Genomic DNA, 16423 nt, shown 5'->3' on the forward strand with positions numbered 1-16423 from the left:
CTAAAACTTAGTAGCAGAAAAGAAAAATCAAGAAAAGATTCTAAATAAAGAACACTATTTTTTTTTCCCCTTGTCAAAAGAGGTTTACTGGTTTTGGATGCTTTTTTGCACTAGGAACAAATGAAAATGGTTCTTTCACAGACTATTATTGTTTGTTAGGTGAAGGCAATAAATGCAGGAACATAAAATGCACCAAGTAACTAACTGTTCCTTCATCTAAAGTATCATGGTTCATAAGGTGAAGCTTGACAACTAGAAACTACAGGGGTCAGCCTGAAGTATCAACATTTTAGCATGCAGGTAAGTGTGCAGTGTTTAATATAAAGCCAATGACTGAAAAACCAAAATGAAACAAAAAACACATTTAATTGCTAGAAACAATTAAAAAATAAGCATTCAAGAACTCCAAGCTTAAAAAGCTATTTCATATTTGAAGATGCAATAATGTATTAGCACAATTCATATAGTATAAGAAAACCACTGATTACTAAACTAATTTTGCCTCCTATATCTAAGATGAAAAAAACCAAATGGCAGGAGATGAAAAAGTAGTTAATATACCAATACAAGAGAAAAATTCCACTGCAAGGGACTCAAGCACAAATCAAGAGGAGATTTAAACTCATGTTAACCCTGTGAGTAACTAATTAGCAACAAAAAAGTTCTAATTTAGTTCATAAGACAAAAATAGCAGCTTCTAACATTAATCTTCCAACATAACACCCTATTTTAGATATGGTTTTGAAGATTTTTAATGGTTCATGATGATTAATGTTATTTAAAAGAAATTCATCCAGATTAACACAAGGCACAAAGGAAATAAAGTAACCCTAAATTGGAAAAAACCATCTAAATCAATCTCACATCAACTAACTGTAATAATTCCTAAAAGAAATGTTTTTCTTCTTGAAAAAGTTAAAAATCTTACTTAAAATCTTTGCAATCGGCATCCATCCCATTTGGCAAAGCCCTGCCATTTATTTTAGAGTCCTCCTCATCTTGTGTCAGATCTCTGTTTTGGTCCTCCTCAAACGGAGAGGCCTTGCCTTTTTGATCTCCTTTCTCAGGTCCATCTGTTTCAGCATCTCTAGTACCCTGAGGAAAAAGAATCTGTTTGATTCTCAATACTTAATAGAACAGAAAAAAAAGGCACCAAAAGGTAGTCTATACCCTGTAGTGCATGTAATGATAAAAACAACAATTTGATTTTGTTAAGTGAATTAATTTAGCAAAGGCCAAAAAACTAGGGATTTATAACAGAAGGGCTAAGTCAACCTTAACTATAGCGGTACAGGAAAAGCAGTAACACCACAAATTAAGTATTTAATTGTTACATTAATTTGATTTAGTTACAGATTAAGTACTATCAGGAGTAAGCAATATTACCTATGCAAAATAAGTTTTAAAATATGATTTGGTTCTTGTCAACACAAGTTATAAAAACCTAAATACTTGTGATTATGCTATAATTTCATGAACTAAGTAAAGAAAACAAGTTGAAAATACTTTAGTTTCTTCTATGGACAGAAAAATAAGCTGGCTAACTGGAAATATTGGCCCGTATTTGTAATGCCAGCGCATGACTCAGCTAGCCTGGTCTACGCACTGTGACTCCCAGGCTAACCAAGGCTATATATATATATATATATATACATGTATAGTGAGATCTTATGTCAAAAAGAAGAAATAATAAAAGAGCAAAACATCATAAAACACAAAAATCAATGAAAATATTAAATTTATATTTAAAATACTTACAAAAGTTCCCTTCCTAAATCGAGAATCCAATTTGTCAGCAGGAGAGGAACTTAATACATATTCTACCATGCTCACACCAAGGCCTCCACTTTCTGAGCGCGGAGAAAGAATGGCATTTACTTCACTGTTTCCATGAAAACTCTGTCCAGATCTTCTCTGCACCATAATAGGCTGGGACATTGAATGATCTGTTTGGATGAAAAACATAATACAGTTTTACTTTTAAGCCAAGCAAATTATAGTTTACAAATTAACATATCAATTTCAGGAAAACCAGTATTTCCATTTATTATAATATTCTTGCTATAATAACCAACTTTTCATTCTGGATGGTTGGGACATCTTTTCTCAAATGATACATTTTATTGTGTAAGTCAGTTACATGTGGGCTCCTTCCCTCCTTCCACATTGGCATGGGCACCAGGGATCGAACTCAGGTTGTCAAGTTTTATGGCAAGTATTTTTTACCAGCTGAATCAAATCACTGGCCTAAGAACATGTTTCTTGAAAATACAAGTCACAAGGCAACATTATGGAGTTGCTTCTCCTACCTTCACATGCGTTTAATTTATCGATAAAATAAAAAAAGAGTCAAGCCAAATGACTCTGAAGGCCGAATTGTTTCTAAGTCTTAAACCTAAACCTTTAGGAATAAAACCTATTAAAAAAAAATAAATAAAAAAGAGGTGCAGTTCCCAAGCTCAGTTATACATCACACAAACCTAGAACACACTATTATTAACACAATAGCCATCAGTTTAGAAAAAGAAAAAAGATCAATTAAATATCAGAATTTTATGTGCATGATGAAAAACCCAAATAACAGATAAAGACTTTTAAAATACTTTATTCCAAGTTTTTATTGCTGAAAATTGGTTTTAAAGAAACCAAAAACTCTGGCTCATTTGTGAAGAGAAACAATCTCAATTCATTTTAGTCCTTAATACCATGGGTACATTCACTTATTTCATTGCGTTAATAATTTTCAAGTAAATGGTACTTTCATTAGTTCTTATTAACCATTCACCCTCACAGTTTAAATACTAATATATACTGTGACTCACAATAGGTATTATGATTTAATGGGGAACTCAAGAACAAGACAGCCTGTCTTAGGATTACTATTACTATGATGAAATATCATGAACAACCGCAACCTGAGTTTATTTCACTCAGTGTTCCATGTAACAGTTCATCATCAAAAGCAATGAGGGTGGGAACTCAAGCAGGCAAGGAACCTGGAGGTAGGAGCTAATGCAGAGGAAGAGTGCAGCTTACTGTCTTACTTATCATGGCTTGCTCAGACTGCTTTCTTATAGAACTGCTGAACCAGCACAAGGTCCACATTATCCACATTGGGCTGGGCCCTCCCTGTTCAATCACTAATTAAGGAAATTCCCTACAGCTGGGTATTATGGAGGCATTTCTAAACTAAAGTTCCCTCCTTTCAGATAACTGTACATTGTGTCAAGTTGACATAAAACAAGTCAACATACAGAACATACTGAAAGAATGAGTATGAAGACTACATCTGGGGATGTAGCTCAACTGGTAGTGATTGCCAAGCATCGCCAAGGCAATGCGTGAGACTAAGTTTTGTTCCTAACATTGTATAAGACAAGTATAGTGGTACACATCCCTGATCACAGTGCTTGGGAGGCGGAAGCAGGACTATCCATATTTCAAGTTCAGTCTCTACTACACTGAGGTACAGGCCAATCCAGGGTTACATTTAATAATATTCAAAAATAGGATAAAGTCCCTCAAAAACCACCCAGAATTTTACAGGAATATAAAGCATGGGGAATCGATTCTTCCCACTCTTTTGAATCCAAAAGAAGAAATGATATTTAAGTGGCATAGAAAGGAAGAATAGACTTACAAAGTGGGACAATGAAGGAGTGAGAGTATTTTAGTTATAGAAAGTACCATGTTCCAAAGTCCCATGGTTTGAAATATGCATTAAAAAAAAAAGTAACCAAACTGACTACAGTATCACTTTAGCTGCAAAGAAGTAATAATATATATGATTAGACCTCTCATAGAAGCAGAGAAATAACTTTACAGCTTTATTATTATGTGTATGGTGTATATGGAGATGCACATATGCCATGGAGCATATACAACAGTCAGAGGACAACTTTTGATTGTTTTCTGTGTCCACTTCTGCATGACCTGCAGGTCACCTGGTTTGTACAGTAAGAGCCTTTGCCCTTCTCACTGATCCAAGAATTTTCTTTCTTTTTCAGAGACAGGATCTCACTATGTCTTCTGACCTCCTCAAGTAGTGCATTAGATATCCCTACTTTTAATCAACTCCCAAAGGAATGTGATTTGTTAAATATATGGTTAGGAATTTTGGATTTTTCTTATTTTGTTTACTTTGTATAGTATACACATGCTGTATCATACTCAGCAATAAAGAGAGAAAATATTTTTAAAACATTTACTTATATACCCCTCAAATTTGATTCATCACACTTTAATAAGTCAAAATGTTTTAAAATTTACAAGTACTGTGATTTCTACAGGTTATAATTCATTATGTGCAAAGTTCCTTTTCCTTAGTAGTTTTATAGACCTACTTTCTCCTTGCAACTTAATAGGTATCAAAAATATTTTTAATTGCTCTGTTCTAGATCTATCGCACCAAATTGTATCATGTCTAGATGTGGTTAATGTTTTACAATGCTAGATTGAAATGTAGTTAATCGGTCACTGTCACCCAACCGAATTTAAGACAGAAAATTCTAGTTAATGAGTTTTCAAATTGTTATCATCAGAGTTAATTAAAAAACACAAGAAAACAACTATTAAAATCCTATATTAAATCTATCTAATCAATAAAGTGTATTGTCATGTTGACTTGTTAAAAAAAAAATCTCCTAAGCTGAGCAGTGGTGGCCTATGCCCTTAAAACCAGCACGGCAGAGGCAGAAGCAGGCAGATCTCTGATACCTGGCTAGCCCAGTCTACAATGCCAACTCTAGGGACAGCCATGGCTATACAGAAAAATTCTGTGTCAAAAACAAAAACGGAAATTTAAACTATAATCAACAAAGGTATCACAAAACTCCCTAAATTGTTTAAAGATAGGCACAAAAATTTCAATTTGAAAAACTGAATTAAAAAAATTTGTGTTCATAATTCTCACCCAAACTCAACAACTTACGAGAAGTTCCCCATGCAGTCTCTCTCCATTCATCATCCCCAAGAAATATGCCTTTTTGTCCATCTTTTGTTGAATCATCAGGTTCCCAAAACTTTTTGGTAGGCAAAAGCTATTTAAAAGAGGAAAAGAAAAAGTTTTATAATGTTATATAATTTACAAAAAAAATAGTATTTAAGGAAATGAAAACATATCACTTATATGTACGCATTAGCTTTTGCAAACCTTCGAGTATTTTCCAAGCCATTTCATTGAACAGCAAAGTAACTTCTCATTTAAGTACTGGCTCAAATAATTCTAGACCTCTAATACTATTTTCAAACGTTTTTTAACATTCCAAATTTCTTTGTCAATTTTTATTAGGTATTTGTTCACTTTATGTGAGAATTTTGCCTGCATGTATGTATGGCTACAACATCCATGCTTAGTGCCCAAGTACATCGAAAGAGGGTATCAGATCCCCTTAGACTGGAGTTATGGAGGGTTATGAGCTACCATGCAGATGATGGGAACCATCTCAAAGTGCTCTTAACCACTAAGTTTATACCCTCTTATGATTTTCTTTATATATAATTCTCAAAAGACTTAAAAATTTCTTGCTCAAGATAATAAAAATGCCCAAATTATTAAAAATTCTTTCACTTCTAAATGCTGCTTATCAAAGTTCCAGAATAGTACTTTTTCACAACTCTTACTAGCTTTTGAATAGCACCAATCTGTTGATTCCAATTCAGAAAGCAATGAATAACAGAAGACACACAAAGAGAAACCCTAACAATATTTTTTTGAGATAATATCCTCAGTGTCTTATGCTCTCTATTCTACATGGTAACCTGTAAAAACGATATCAGTCAATAGGACTACTCACTCATTACTCTCTATCCCTGACACTCAAGAAACAGAATTACATTTGTTTGAACAGATTTGTTTTCTCAAGACATACATGTGTCATTTTAAATGAACAATCATAAAGACATTATTTGCATCCTATTAATTAAATGCCAAGTCATTTAGCACTCATAATTAGACCTGTATATACTTCTACTACTATATTGACCACACTAGTTACCTGTGTTTGCCCCTTTAAAGGCATGCTGATCTCATCTTCAGAGAATTTAAACAGACTGAAGTAAAATATAACTCAATTAATACCTGATATACAGTCTGAGAGATAATTTAGTGTGTATTTGCAGGGGGCAGGGAGAGTTGCATGCAAGGTGAGGAATACAGTAAGCATAAATGAAACAGAAAACCATGAACAAAAGCAAATTAAGAAAATGCAGTGTTGTACATAGAGAAGATGCAAGACAACTATCCATGAAGTTATGAAGACCCTTAAAGGCATGTTAAGGAAAGTGCAAGTTTTACTAAAACAACAAGAAATTAAGAGGATAGTGACAGTATGTTTTGGAAAACAAGTCAAGTTTTAATACCAACTGATAGAATGGGGAAAACTTAAAGGCAAGGAAAAAACACCAGTTTAGTAAAGTCACAACACAGCCAAGGCAGCAAGAACTAAGAGGGTACTGGGAGAAAGAGCGGAGAAAAAAAATGAATCTCGGAGAAAAAAATGAATCTCGGAATATCAAAAGACAAATGGTGGAAAATGTAAATAAAATGCATAAAAACTAAATAATACTGTTGTTACCAAACCAAGAAGCAGTGTTGAATGTAAAACATTTTATTTATTTAATTAATATAAGATAAAGTTTTAACTAATCCTGGGCACAGAAGTGGCTAGGTCAATCATTCATCTTCTGAGAGAGTAGAAATAACAGTATTCAACTGAGGAGACTATTCTAAGGTAATATTCCAAGTGCCTTCACAGACTACTACTTTAAACTATAAAGTACAGAACTAGGGATTGGCATAGTGTGGGAAAACACCTGTCTAGCATATATCTAAGGCTCTGGGTTCCATCCTCAGCAGCACAAATAGGATAAAATAAAATGTATATTGTTTATACAGGGGAGAAAAATTCATGTCAAATATTCAATATGCCAATTTTTCCAAGTACTTCTATAAGGAAAACTGTATTTGTTTTGCAAATACATATAAATTATTAGATATACAGAAAATAATTTAGCCCAAATTAACACGTCTACTTAAAGACCTTCCATACACTCTAGAAATGCCTTTTAGTTTTTTTTTTTAAAAAGTGTTTTCAATGAGTATATGCAGTACATGCACATTGGTGTGTTTGGAAGCAAGAGCAAACTGTGTCTTTATGATTCTACCTTTTTACCTTTGAGACAGGACACAGTAGGCTGGCCAGCTTTTGGGAACTGCCCAAGGCTCGGATTATAGGTACTGTCAGCCAGGGCTCTAGTCATGGATGATGAAGACCTGAGTTCAGGTCCTCAGGCTTGCAAAGTAAGCACTGTTACCACTCAGCCATCTCCATAGAAAAACTCCTTCTGTGGCAATTTAAACAGCAATTTAAGTGTTCTTCCTAGCTTGTGACCCATAGCTTAAAATGGATCGAAGAAAAGGCAATGGATCCAAAAAAAAAAAAAAAAAAAAAAAAAGAGAGTTAAATAAAAACTGAGAAAACAGAAGGTTAAATGAATTGAGACAGAAACAAAGATGTCTCCATAAATTCTTTGATTATATATAATATAGTCTAAGATTTACATTATAGAAAACAAGGCTAAGAAAATTTTAAGTCTAAAAAAATGTATTCTTTTCCTACTAGTGCCCTATCTCACAAATGTCTGAGCCTAAATCATGGTTGAGACATTCAGTATTTCCTGTCAACCTGTCCTTCCATCCTTGGTGTCAGATATGACTGACATTTTTTGTCCTCCAAAAACAATGTCTGGCTTGCCCTCTCTATTGTGAAGAAACTAGTAAAGACCTGATATGTACTGCCTTATAAACAAATCAACCAAATTCCTGGTCCAGAATTTCAGAAAGTACACTTCTGCACCATACTTTTCTACTTTAAACTTAAGCAAAAATCTCAAGCTAGCCAATTAACATGCTTAAAATTAAGTCCACTTAATTATTAGCTTATCTAAACTCAGATACTTTCAAGAAAAGGGAATGTTATGACGACATCATAACTCAACTATGGGGGGAGGGGAAGAAATCAAGACATACGATTACTCTGCTTATGTAAGTTCATAAAAGACAAAACAAAATCCCAGATGAAGTTGTAGAGAACAGCAACAAAGAAGAAATCATGATAAAATTTCCTAAATCTCTAAAATGGTGCTTTCTAGTCTTTATCTTGGCTGTAAATTAATCTTTTCTGTAAATAAAAGATAGTAATAATTTTTACTCTTCATTTTTCTTTTTTGTAATGAAAATACAATGAATGAACCCACTGTTCTAAGACTGAGACTACAATGAAAGACCACTGAAAAGACTCATTCAATCCATCCTTCTAGCTTATAGCTGTCATAAATACTAGGAACCTTTCATAGCCAAAGTACATCATAATATTGATTGTTTATTTCAAAGAATTGCATAGGTTTTGTCTATAGCCATTCTTTCTTTTTTTCTTGTGTTAGTTTAAGTATCCCAAAGAGATGAAACCCTAGTACTTAAGAATAATTGTCTGATGCTGTTTTTCTGCATAAGAAAACACAATCAGACTTACATTTAACTACTACAGAAGATAGTACTTTCCAATTCATCAATATTTTTAAGAATTTCCATTATTAAGACTATCTCGGGCTGAAGAGATGGCTCAGTGGCTGCTCTTTCAGAGGTCTTAATTCCCAGCAACCACATGATAGCTTACAATCATCTGTAATGGGATCTGATCCCCTCTTCTGGTGTGTCTAAAGACAGCGACAGTGTAACTTATACAAGAAATAAATCTTTTTTTTTAAAAAAAAAAAAAAGACTATCTCTAGGTAAATAAAAAGTTTAAGATTATCTAATTCTTCAATCTTTAGTTAAGCTCTAAAGAATAATTTAGATAGTGATTTTATAAATTTACTGCAATCTTCAGAATACTACCTGAAACAGCTGATTTTCTTTGTATGTTTTGTCTTGAGACAGAACCTCTCTATGTAGTGCTTACTGTCCTGGAGTGTAGCTAGTGAGATTTCTGCGATAACGGTTCCTCCAAAATGTTCCTACTTCAATCTAAGATTTTGTTTCTCTTTTTGTTTTTAAAATAGATTTCAATACATAGTTTTAGCTAGCCTGAATTCAAAAATCCACCTGCCTCAGCCTCCACAGTACTAGAATTAAAGGCATTTACTACCATGTTAGGCTCTACTTGAGATTTTTTTAAAATGCTGTATATATTATGTTATGTGCTTTGGTGTTCTACCAGCATGTATGCCTGTGTGAGGGTATCAGATCCCCTTGGAACAGGAGTTGAACACAGGTCATCTGGAAGAGCAGCCAGCGCTCTCTTAACCACTGAGCCATCTTTCCATTTTAATATTTTTCTAAAATATTGTGTCAAAATAGGAGAACATTATCACAACGGTTATGAAGCTATCCCCCCAAAAATAAAACTCATTAGCTCAAAGATCTGAAGTGAAATTTTGGTTTCCTCAAAAATTTTCAGGCAAGGTCCTTTTCTTCTATTATTTCAAAATTAAACAAGAGTCAGCTATATGCACTCTAAAAAACTGATAACAGTTAATAGGCATGTGCCTCTGGATACCTGATTAAATATTACATCTCTATACACACTAATAAAGCCAAATGCCTCTTCCTATGTGTTGTATTTGTTCTAAGCCATATGATATAATGGTAATCAGTACACACAAAATCATGCTATTGAGGAGATGAATGAGTTTATGAATAGATAAATACAGATTTATTTCTATCTTTTCACAAACAATTTAAGAAAATGACCACCTAGGCTGGAGAGATGGCTCAGCGGTTAAGAGCCCTGATTGCTCTTCCAGAGGTCCTGAGTTCAATTCCCAGCAACCACATGGTGGCTCACAACCATCTGTAATAAGATCCAATGTCCTCTTCTGGTGTGTCTGAAGACAGTGACAGTAAGTGTACTCACACACATAAAATAAATAAGGATTTTAAAAAGAAAATGACCTGCTGATGATAGCTCACAAAAACAATACACTTAAAATGATTCTTGTGATATACACAATGATGCTCCAGACATTAGAGATTTCTAACAGTTAAGACTCAATATACAAAACTTTATCTTTAAAAGGAAAGAACAGGGCAATCCATTTAAAAAGGGATTGTTTTACATTACAAAAACATCCCAAACAAGCAATTTTAGAAAACAAAAGAGCCAGAGAATACGGCTGCTTTAATTTATTCCAATGAGTGAATTCTGGAATAAAACAAACAAAACACCTCACCTGTCAGTAAAGGAGGAGAAGACTGGTGAGAGAGAGACAGGCAAAGAAGGAAATCCCAGAAGGTTCCCTGCTGCCTGTGAGATGAGGAAAGATAGAAAGGCTTGTGGGAGAGAACCCAGAGACAGAAATTTGAGTAGGCTTCTTAGCTATCTCTTAGAGGTAACAATATTAATTGGTAAACTGTTTTAAAAAAAGATAGCAAAACCAGCTTATTTAAAAAAAAATTTTTTTTTTTACTAGATGAAGGTTACATGTTAAACTGGTCTGCAGCCATCCACCAGACAGCAAGAAGTTTAGGCCCTATAGTACTCTGCACATCTGGTGTGTCGACTAATAAAGCATGGATTTTAGCTTACTTCATTTAGTTTACTATACAACCCAACTCCTCTACTAAAACCTTCACCTACCCATAGACAACTATTCAACCACTGCTTCTGACCATAATTTTAACCACAAGGAAAATTTAGAGTTATCAAATGTAATTTTCAAATAGAAAAAAAAGTCAATTTGTGAATAAATCCACAATGTACATGGAAGTAAAGAACCAACCTAGAATTAATGTAGGATTCTCACTCACATGAAAATCAAGTTCAAGTCTGTCACAGACAGAAGGTAGGAACACTTCAAAAATGTTTTCACTATTTTAATATCTGAAGATAAGGCCTTTCTATATAACCTAACCTGGCCTTGAGCTCAAAAATGTAGGGCCTCGGCCCACAAAGTGCTGGAAGTGCAAGCATGTTCTCCATGCTCCCAGACCTGCTGTTAAGATATGCTACTCTAGTTTCTAATACTCAAAGACTACAAATTGGGGGAGGAGAGGAGAAGCAGCCCTTTTAACTGCCTCTATTTAGTCTACTGGAGTGTCAGGAGTGCCTGAGCAGCCACTATGCTACAAGATATAGGTTTTCTTTTAAAACCAAAAAAAGTATTCCCTCTCTCAAACTTTTCTTAGGGCCCAGATTAGATTTTACTTCATGTACTGATCTAACAAGTTTATTTTGGCAATACTTAGCTTAAGCACCTTAACTCACCCTTAAATCAGTCCTCTGAAAATGACAAACTCTTTGGAAAACGCTGTTCTGAAGAAAGGGAAGGTTAGCTAGCTGCAGGGTGCCCTCTTGTGGCCCAAAGGAGTGACTGGACTCTCTCTCTGCATCTGAAGAGCACAGCATTGGATGGAGTGAGTCTCTTGAAGATCTCTAATCTACTAAAGTAAAATAATCTCCAGGAGCAAGCAATTAATTATACATCTTAGGTCTGGTTATTGTTATTTTCTACTATCAAAGTCTATACAGGAGTGTGTAATATAGAACACAATAAAGGTGTGTTCATAAGAGTTTTTATAATCAGTTTTCTAAAATTCACTAGGAATATGGAAAACTAAGTATTTTAGATGCCTTAAAATATGTAATGGTATGGTTAACTGGGTGACCCAAAGAAAACCATAGATAATAGAAAAGATAGCATCTATTCACAATTATAGAGTACCTATTATACTAAGCATTTAAAGCTAGCAATTTATAGGAGACAAATACAAAACAAACTAACCAGTAACAAAGTATTTATAATGAACTAAATGACAAGTCAGATGAGGATAATTCTATTAGACAGCCATGGGATACTGGATATTGTGTTTTCAGTGGAGTCTTGCAGAGGATTATAAGTTTATTAAGCAAATATCTTCAGGTAAAGAGAATTTTGAGAAAGAGTAGCAACAATCAAGCGTAAAGCAAACAGCATACATATATAAAATGGCAGAATAAGAAGTATTCTTTTGAGCAGAGCTAATTCTAATTACACAATTCATTAGCAAAATATAATAACCGGGTCAATCAAAATCATCTAGATACAAATAAGCACACAAATAATTACTTACTGGATTTAACTTACAAAATAAGCAACCAAAAAAAAAAAAAAATGACTACACAACTGAATAATTTCAATTTAAAACATAAAGGTCTGAAAGTTATACTATTTCCAAGACTTAAAGAGTTTAAAAATAAATTTCAGTGGAGTTTAAAAATAAATTTCAATGGTTCAAAGATTTAAGTGAATCATAAGATTTTGGTATTGGTGAATTCTTACCTCTCCCATTCCCCGAGATTCTAATGCAAGAGCTTGAAAATCATGATTCATTTCATCCACAGATCAAACCTGGTAAATAACAAAACGTGAAAGTTAGCAGGAATTTTTTTAAAAAGTAGTGACTATGTTGTATGGGTATTAACTAACACTAACACATTCGAAAATAGACAAGAACAGATGCTTCTGTGACAGGTTTCCCTAAAACTATAAAAGGGGGTTGTTTGTTTATATAATTCTGTATGCCAACAGACTACTACACATTCTTGTGCAAACTGAAGCAAAGGAAGTAAAAGTGAGTCCAAACATTAAAGCATTTCTTTTTAGTGTGACAGTCACTTCTATAACATTGTTTATATTACTTAAGGTTTTGCTAGGATTTTTTAAAAATTCTCCATTTTTGCACCAGGGAGCTGGGCAGCTCCACAGCCTTCTGTGGGTGGCTCCCCAGGAGAGTGATCTCCCAGCAGTGCTTTCACTTCTGAGCGCAGAGGTGAGATCTCCACCTTCTCTCTAGAGGGGAACAACTAGGAGCTCACGGGCAGGAGCAGCTGCATCAGTGGAACAGCAGCATCAGTGGAGTAGCTGGAACGGAAGTTTCCCCACCACCATTTACACCAGGGAGCCCAGCGGCTCCACAGCCTCCTGTGCATAGACCTGCCAGGGGTCTCCCAGGAGTACAAACACTGACTTACAGGCTCACAGGAGGGTCAAGCTCCAGCCAGAGACAGCAATACCAACCAGCACCAGAGATAACCAGATGGCTAAAGGCAAGCACAAAAACCCTACCAACAGAAACCAAAGCTAAGACCCAGATACCCCAACACACCGGAAAAGCAAGAGTTGGATTTGAAATCGTATCTCATGATGCTGATAAGAGGGCTTCAAGAAATACTTAAATAACTCCCTTAAAGAATTACAGGGAAACATGGGTTAACAGGCAGAAGCTCTTAAAAAGGAAACACAAAAATCCCTTAAAGAATTACAGGAAAACACAAACAATCGAGTGAAGGAACTGAACAAAACCATCTAGGATCTAAAAGTGAAAGTAGAAACAATAAAGAAATCACAAACTGAGACCTCTCTGGAGATAGAAAACCTTGGAAAGAATTCAGGAGTCATCGATACAATCATCAACAACAGAATACAAAAGATAGAAGAAAGAATCTCAGGTACTGAAGATACCATAGAAAACATTGACTCAACAGCCAAAGAAAATGCAAAATGCAAAATGCATAAAGCTTGTAACCCAAAACATCCAGGAAATCCAGGACACAATGAGAAGACCAAACCTAAGGATTATAGGTATAGAAAACAGCAAAGATTTACAACTTAAAGGGCCAGTAAACATCCTCAACAAAATTATAGAAGAAAACTTCCCTAACATAAAGAAAGAGATGCCCATGAACATACAAGAAGCCTACAGAACTCCAAACAGGCTGAACCAGAACAGAAAGTCCTCACAGCACATAATAATCAAAACAACAAATGCACTAAACAAAGAAAGAATATTAAAAGCAGTCAGGGAAAAAGGGCAAGTAACTTATAAAGGCAGACCTATCAGAAATTACACCAGACTTCTCACCAGAGACAATGAAAGCTAGAAGATCCTGGGCAGATCTCATACAGACCCTAAGAGAACACAAATGCCAGCCCAGATTACTATACCCATAGATGGAGAAACCAAGATATTCCATGATAAAACCAAATTTACATAATATCTTCCCACAAATCCAGCCCTACAAAGGATAATAGATGGGAAACGCCAACACAAGGAAGGAAACTACACCCTAGAAAAAGCAAGAAAGTAATCTTCCAACAAACCCAAAAGAAGATAACCACACACACACAAACATCAAAAATAACAGGAAGAAACAATCACTATTCCTTAATATCTCTTCCCCAATAGAAAGACATAGACTAACAGAAATATTTTTCATGTAAATCTTCAATTTTATCAGAAAATGTTTGTAATTCCTTTCAATCTGCATTATTTTTCATGATAATCAATTTTAACATGTTTTTCTATATATTTCTGCTATTTTACCAGGAATGCTTCCTTGTAAATCTCTAATTTTATCATGAAATGGTTTTAATTCCACCTTCAATTAATTTAGAAAGGTTTTTTTTTTTTTTATGTCTACCATTTTATCCATACAATTTTCCATGGAATAGTCAATTTTAACGTGTTTTTCTATATATTTCTTAAATTTTATCAGAAAATGTTTATAATTCCACTTTCAATCAATGTAGGAATACTTTTATGCCTACCATTATTATATCCATATAAAATTTTCCATGATAGTCTTCAATTCTAACATGTTTTTCTATATTTGTCTACAATTTTATCAGAAATATTTTCCATATAAATCTTCAATTCTATCATAAAATGTTTCTACTTTTTCAATTAATTTAGAAATGTTTTTTATTTCTACCACTTTACTCTTCAATTTTCCATGGAAATTGTCAAATTTAACGTGTTTTTCTATATATCTCTTCTATTTTATCAGAAATATTTTCCATGTAAATATTCAATTTTATCATAAAATGTTTTTGCTTCCTTTTTCAATAAAAGAACATGCTTTTCTTCTTTTTGGAAGATTTATTTATTATTATGTCAGTACACTGTAGCTGTTTTCAGACACACTAGAAGAGGGCATCAGATCCCATTACCGATGATTGTGAGCCAGCATGTGGTTGCTGGGATTTGAACTCAGGACCTTCAGAAGAGCAGCCTGTACTCTTAACCGCTGAGCCATCTCTCTAGCCCAGAACATGCTTTTCAAAAAAAGACAAATATATGTGCAAACAAAAACAAAATGAAATAAAATCATCTCACCATTTATAGACCTCAATGTAGAAAAATTAGCAAGCTAACTAAAGAGTAAAACACTTTTTTTTTAATAAAAACATTTCATCCACAGTGAATTAACATGTTTGTTGTAGCTTCTTCAAGAAAGCATTTCTCAATCCTATAGTTGATCTCTTTTTTAAAAATAATCTTGGGCCAGACGGTGGTGGTGCAAGCCTGTGATCCCAGCACTCTGGGAGGCAGAGGCAGGCGGATTTCTGAGTTCGAGGCCAGCTTGGTCTACAGAGTGAGTTCCAGGACAGCCAGGGCTACACAGAGAAACCCTGTCTCAAAAAAACCAAAAAACAAACAAACAAACAAACAAAAATCTTGGGCTGGAGAAATGGCTCAGAGGTTAAGACTGAGTTCAATTCCCCACAACCACATGGTGGCTCACAACCATCTGTAATGGGATCAGATGCCCTTTTCTGGTAGTTACTAGGTAAATATTCAAGACAGCTAGAAGACTTTCAGTGACTGATGAGATGGCTCAGCAGTTCAAAACTGCCAAGATAGAGGTCCAGAATCCAGTTTCCAGCACCTGCCTCCTGACAAACAAGACGCACACATTTGGCCATATAAGACAGGCTCTGAAACTCCTATAGTAAATTCACTCCTATAAGGCCTAAAGAACTTAAAAAACAAAAACAAAAACAAACAAACAAAAAACAGAACGGTGCAACCAGAGCTACTGTACAAGGGGAAGAATCCCAGAAGAACATAAATTCTGTATTTAAATTAAAATACATATTTAGACAACTGTACTGGCTGGTTTTGTTTGTCAACTTGACACAGGCTGGAGTTATCACAGAGAAAGGAGCTTCAGTTGGGGAAGTGCCTCCATGAGATCCAGCTGTGGGGCATTTTCTCAATTAGTGATCAAGTAGGGAGGGCCCCTTGTGGGTGGTACCATCCCTGGGCTGGTGCTCTTGGGTTCTATAAGAGAGCAGGCTGAGCAAGCCAGGGGAAACAAGCCAGTAAGAAACATCCCTCCATGGCCTCTGCATCAGCTCCTGCTTCCTGACCTGCTTGAGTTCCAGTCCTGACTTCCTTTAGTGATGAACTGCAGCATGGAAGTGTAAGCTCAATAAACCCTTTCCTTCCCAACTTGCTTCTTGGTCATGATGTTTGTGCAGGAATAGAAACCCTGACTAAGACAAATTGGTACCAGAAGTGGGGTATTCCTGTGACAACCGGACTACGTTTTGGGGAGGACTGTGGAAGGACTTTGGAACTTTGAGCTACAAAAGCCATTAG

General features: G+C 34.9%; 1 protein-coding gene across 11 annotated transcripts in view; it reads right to left on the reverse strand.

Annotated features, from left to right (window-relative positions):
- Nucleotides 1-16423, reverse strand: part of Pum2 (pumilio RNA binding family member 2) — an 82413-nt gene that overhangs the window by 45811 nt on the left and 20179 nt on the right. For 10 of the 11 annotated variants that reach the window (XM_052186138.1, XM_052186132.1, XM_052186136.1 and 7 more), the window contains 4 exons: nucleotides 12319-12387; nucleotides 4931-5039; nucleotides 1759-1946; nucleotides 929-1095 (listed from right to left, as the gene is read on the reverse strand). In XM_052186138.1, coding sequence (XP_052042098.1) covers nucleotides 929-1095; nucleotides 1759-1946; nucleotides 4931-5039; nucleotides 12319-12369 — 515 coding nt within the window. In that variant the 5' untranslated portion in view covers nucleotides 12370-12387. Of the gene's footprint in view, nucleotides 1-928; nucleotides 1096-1758; nucleotides 1947-4930; nucleotides 5040-11264; nucleotides 11390-12318; nucleotides 12388-16423 lie in introns of those variants that run through there. The other variant, XM_052186133.1, reaches the window with a different exon arrangement.

This window comes from Apodemus sylvaticus, chromosome 6 (genome assembly GCF_947179515.1).
Source record: "Apodemus sylvaticus chromosome 6, mApoSyl1.1, whole genome shotgun sequence".
Classification (NCBI taxonomy): domain Eukaryota; kingdom Metazoa; phylum Chordata; class Mammalia; order Rodentia; family Muridae; genus Apodemus; species Apodemus sylvaticus.